Source organism: Chenopodium album, chromosome 16 (genome assembly GCF_948465745.1).
Source record: "Chenopodium album chromosome 16, dcCheAlbu1.1, whole genome shotgun sequence".
Classification (NCBI taxonomy): domain Eukaryota; kingdom Viridiplantae; phylum Streptophyta; class Magnoliopsida; order Caryophyllales; family Amaranthaceae; genus Chenopodium; species Chenopodium album.
The window spans coordinates 35936728-35942557 of NC_137849.1; the positions used below are offsets into that span (position 1 = coordinate 35936728).

Below are 5830 nucleotides of genomic sequence, written 5' to 3' on the forward strand. Positions count from 1 at the left end.
GATCATCTTACTAATCTAGAAAAATCCACTTGTAATTAACAAAACTAATCTCAATCACAAAATTGCTTTTTCTTTTTTAAACAAACCTTTCCACCAAATTCATTCTTCCTTCTAATTCTTTTATTTTTTTTTCTTTATGACAAGTATACCCAACCTATTTAAAACTACCAAATTGCATAAAGATGTCACTCTATACACGGGATAAAAATGGACCAAATCAACATCCTTCACCTAATATTTACCTATAAAATTTGTTGAACAAATTGCAAACTACTTGGATTTTTCTCTCCAAAATAGAAAGTTGACCACAAATATTATCAAGTGGTTCCAAGAAAAAGAAATGGTAAAATCATCACTTCATTAGGCATGCACATTAATTAAGATTGATCTATTTCATAATCATATGTCATATGATCAGGTTAAAATTTGAGTCAATTCTAACTTTTTGAAAACTTTAATGACACATTCATTGACATTTTAACTTCAAAGAACATTATATCAAAACTTGCGTATTGTAGTACGACAACAAGCACAACAAGATATCAGCCGAGCAATTTTCTTCTTTTATGAGCCAGAAACAACGATAATCTGGCTAGGGAATAAACAGAAACTACATTGTACGATAGAGCTAGAGACTACTAGAAAATTTCGAATCCTTCTGGCACTAATTGTTACAACAGATCATAAGACAACATTCAACAACAGAGAACGACGATCTACAAGTGAAAGTGCATAGAATTACAATAGAAGAGACTGAAAACAGATGCATTATCAACGATTCTGTTATCCTTCAATGCACTTTTCATTGATCGAAGGTTATACAAATGACTTTTTTCAAAGACACAAACGCTAATCAACTCTACGACGAAAAACCCTTGTGATTATGACCTGCTAAATGTTCTCAACACTTTTTTTTAGTTTTTTTGCTAGTTTTTTCAGCTTTAATTGCCACCGATTGATTTCCTACTATTCACATGCCAATTTAGTGTCAAAGCTGCTCAAACAAATTGCAAAGGCCTGAAATGCAGAGAGAGGGTACCGGTAATCCATGGTGAACATATCCTTGCCAACTTTTCCGAATTGTAGAATGATTTTATCATGATCTGATGATGGCGCGGGCTGAGAAGGTGTTGGTGCCCCAGCAGGTGGAGGTTGTGTAGCAGCTATAAGTTGGAAGTTCTTCACTGAAGCAACGGTCACCCTCCCTCGGAAATTTAGACACCAACATTGCAGCTGTTCATGCCATCTCGGGGCCTTATTCCTGAGTACCAAGGGCTTCTCTTTGCCCTCTTCATCTTCGTCACGAGGGCCCATGATGTCAGAGAACCGGGAACTACTGAACTCGGTGCTTGTATCAATCGATTTTGAGAATGACATGCTGCGGAAAGAGTCTTCAAGAGATCGGGGGAGGAGCTCAGGCTGCCCTGGTACACTGCCACCTGGCTCTAGAGAGGCATTCGGAATCGATTGCATAACACAGTGCATCCTGCGTGGTCCCCGCGTACCAAGAACATTCAGCTCGTACGTGACTTGGGCAATATTATAGCTGCCTGCAGGAACTTTTGGGGAGACTTTTTTGGAGTAGAACCTCTTGCTACGGCCTGGAGGTGATGACTGTGAGCTGTTGTATGGTGGCTGTGTATCATAAATGATGAATTTCGTTCCCAAGAAGTTTGACCTGAAACAAGGATTGACCATCAAGTTAGATTAAATGATTCCATCGAAATCATTTGTATACATTGAGTCCATTAGCAGCAAAGAATAAGAAAATGAAGCATAGTACTTCTCATAATATTTGGCCATATTCTTTATACCTAACACATTAAGTGGCAGACACTCAATAAGCAATATAGTGACATATACTCTAGCACCTTTCCACCTCGTCTGATTCTCCAAAAACCAAATACAAGGAGACCAAAATTAAAGTGCGAATTCAAATTGGAATCAGGCTTGTGGCCACAAGGGTAAACCACTAACCAAGAAATGGCCAATAATTTAAGGCGAAAGCACCTACTAATCGTCACAAGGGATGATATTTTTAAAAGTTATCAAACACGAAACCAATAGAAAGGCAGGTGCTAATTCAGATTTTTTTTTTTTACAAAGAATTGAATGATTTAGAAATTAAGCTTTTAAGCACCCTCAAGTGAAAAATTCACAAAACGCAGAAAAGGCTAATTGCCAAAGTACAAATAATGATCATATACCAAACTATTAGTGTGAGCATCCCCTCAGAATCATGCTTTTACACAAGCCAATCTACAAAGCCAAATACGCTTCCACCAATTTCTAGAGATATATGTGGGAAGCATTTAGTTTTCACCAGGGAAGATTCTATTGGCAATATATCAAGTAAATGCTTTAGAAAACCACAGCTTTAAAAGAAACCATAGTAACTTATAGACCATTACCTTAATTTTCCTATGTAAGTGCTACTGGACCTCGATATGTTATCTGCATCCATACTGATGACATACTCTGTACAGGTGGTTCTCCTGGTCCGCTTTGCAGAAAGAAGAAATTTTCCATTCTCGACCAACAAAGCTGCAAAAATTAGACAGCAAGAAAGAACTGAATGAGCATAACATCAATAAAAGTTAATATATCCCCTTTAAAAATATAATGCATTGCATCATCATCTTCAGCTAAAATGGAAAATAAACTAGACAAAATTGACAGCATATCAAGCAATCAATCCAACCACGAATATATAAATATTTCAAAAGCGGAGCTAAGGTGAAGAAGTAAATATACAGTTACTGAATGAACACCACAGCGAAGAACATGTCATTAAACCAGCACTGAGAGATAAAAGATGAATTAACAAAGGATATACTACAATGATCCCAAAATTATGCCAATAAACTATCCCTTAAAATAAGATAAAACAAGAATTTAAAGAACAAAGAAATTGCGAATTAGTAATCAGCTTACCAGGGCTAAGGCAAAGGAAAAGGTGGTAAGTTAAGTTGGATTTATCTCGCTTAATAAAGCATTGAATTGTTCCATCTCGTGGACCAGGCTGCAGAAGACAAACAAGGTGTCACATTTCTTATTGGGATGCACTCAAAACAGACACATTAGTTCTAGACTACTAGCAAACAAGGATATCTAATAATGGGCTGCATCTAACGGCATTCGAGTCCCAAAACAAAAACCAAATGAAGAATCCCCACAAGCATGGAAACTGAGCCTACCTGCTTTAATGAGACGGGGAAGGTAAGCTTTCCAGACAGCTCAGGGCACCTAACAATTTCTTTGCACATATCCCTCCAGGATCTGCAAACAGCAGCACACGCAACAACATGCTTCCGAGCAGGCCATGTACTTTCACTAGCCTCTAATCTCTTAATAACATCGCGAAGCAACTCAGGAGGAAGGCTAGCCCATTTGCTGTTCTGAATAACAACAGGAGGGTCATGTAATTCATGAACTGAACCGTGCGATTTTCCCCTGATATGACCAGAGAGCCTCACTTCAAAACTTCGCCTAGACAAGCTTCCGAAACTATCCCTCACATCACGGACTATGCTTCGGAAAGACATGTCCTTAAATAGCTATATCTTAATTTCTCCTTTGATAAGGTTGCATAAATTAATCCTTCGCTTACAGATCAGTAGCCACACATAAAGCTGAAAATAAACACACAAACATTAAATTTTCGACTTGAAACCTTAGCAAGGAGGTAAAACAGTGAAGGCAGATAAGGTAAAAGAGCAAAGCAAGAAAAGCAGATTCTGTAGTAAAGAAAAGCTTCTCATATGGACTTTAATGGAGAGCAAGCACAACATACCGCACTTCAGATGGAAACAACTTTCTATGCTTTTATACAATCAAAGAATACAACTTTAGATAGCTTTTTCAAATTAAAACTCACAGTTTACAACAATCAAACAACAAAAACTTAATTTTACTTATATATCATATTAATGAGTTCAAGCAAGAAACCCAGGAAAAAAAAAAATGGCCAATTTTCCAGAAATGAGCACAAATTAGAGCATATAAATAAGCATAACATTTCAAACAAACCCCCAAATCTCAGTAATTCACGAGTCAAACCCATCTTTCTTTGATCATAAATTCATAACAAGATTCAAAATTTAAACCCTAGCAACGATCTAAAATACACGATTCCAATGACACATTAAAATCCCAAACAAATTCCCAAAAAAAAAACAAAAATTTACTCACCAGTAGATGAACCACCCACCAACCACTTCCTCCAAGATGCAAACTTTAAGCTGAATTCTATCCAACGCCAAGAAATAAACCAACAAAAATCAAAAAATAAACACAAAAAAAAAAAAGCAGATATTTGCAAAAAGTCAACAAAATTAACTAAGAAAAAAAAATGAAAAAATTTGAACATCAAATAAGCTCCATATCTTAAAAAATCAGCTAAAAATCGGAACTTTCAATTATACCCAGAAAATGACAGTTGAAAATCAAGCAGATCTAATGAAAAATGTTGCAAAAAATGAAAATCAGGAAAAGGGTAATTAATAAAATCAAAAAAGAAAAGAAATAAAAGGGTATACCTTGAAAAATTGTTGAGTTTCTGGGTTGAGATTTGAGATCCTTGGGTTTGGAACACGGTTTCTAACACTTTCTCTCTCTAACAAAGACAGACACAAAGAGACACAAGAAGAGACACACTCTCTCTCTCTCTCTCTAGAAAAAGTGTATCTGAAAACCGGATTCCAAACCTTATTAAATCCAATTCAAAGGATTAATCATAAAAACAAGGCTCAATTTGATACGGAGTTTGTATTTTACTTACCTACTCCTTTTTTTTTCAAATAACGCAGTAATGAACAAATCCTCTCTCTTTTTAATACTCACTCCGTTGTGTCTTTTTTTAATTTTTGGAAAATGATATATGTTGTCGTAAGGGTTATATGTAAGAAGCTTAAAAAAAATTGAGGATTTTCAAAATTGATACGTGTTTTTGCCTTAATTTCTTAAACTAATATGGAGTGTTGAGTGTTAATTTAGGAAAATTGCTTTTAATGATTGTATTACCTTTTTTAATATAGTGTAGGCGATACAAAATTTTACTCGTAGAAAGTTGGGTGAGAACGTATTGAATAATTAATAACTGTATACAAGTGGGATCATCTTATATTCTTAGATTAATACATAGTACTTGTATCATTTTTACGAAATATATTTAATGATTATCTTACCCTTTTTTAGAGTAGCTCGATACTGAGTTTTAGAAAGTTGAGTTGAATTTGTTAAATAATATGCAAATGTAAGAAGTTAAAAATTATAAAAATGTATGGAATATAATAGGTGATTGTTTTTTAAAAAAAAAAAAACATATAGAATATAAGAGGATTCAGATAATAATTTTTTTAAAAAATAGAAAAAGGTAAGAGTGAATACCATTAGAAAAGAGAGATAGAAAATCTTGCACTTAAATAAAGAAAATAGTTTTAGGGAAGTGTTGTACTTAAAAATTAATCGAGTGAGTTTTAATTTTCCTAAATAGCAAATTTTTTATCATCAATCAACAATAATTTAATGCTAAAATAGACACTGAGAGTGACACATGTCACTTCCTGGTGTTTTTTTCCCTTGAAAATCACTATTTTGATATTTTATTTTATTTTACTTGCCAATTAAATACTATATAAACATTGATTACACAAGATTCACAATATATCTACCACATCAAAATTGATTTTGGTAAACTTAATTCAGTAAAAAATTAAAATCAAAATTTTACGATTTTCAATATAAGTCAAAACCTTTGGCCTTTCTCAAAAAAAAAAAAAAAAAAAAAAAAAAAAAAAAAAAAAAAAAAAAAAAAAAAGCCTTTGGCCTT

The 5830-nt window shown here is 34.0% G+C and overlaps 1 protein-coding gene across 1 annotated transcript; it reads right to left on the reverse strand.

Annotated features, from left to right (window-relative positions):
- Nucleotides 1-579: 579 nt before the first annotated feature.
- Nucleotides 580-4827, reverse strand: LOC145586421 (tubby-like F-box protein 8). The gene is made up of 6 exons (XM_081643261.1): nt 4539-4827; nt 4192-4248; nt 3198-3632; nt 2935-3022; nt 2412-2544; nt 580-1678 (listed from the first exon to the last, which is right to left on the reverse strand). The coding sequence occupies exons 3-6, from the start codon at nt 3543-3545 to the stop codon at nt 967-969; spliced, it is 1281 nt and encodes a 426-aa protein (XP_081499387.1). The 5' UTR covers nt 3546-3632; nt 4192-4248; nt 4539-4827; the 3' UTR covers nt 580-966.
- Nucleotides 4828-5830: the final 1003 nt, after the last annotated feature.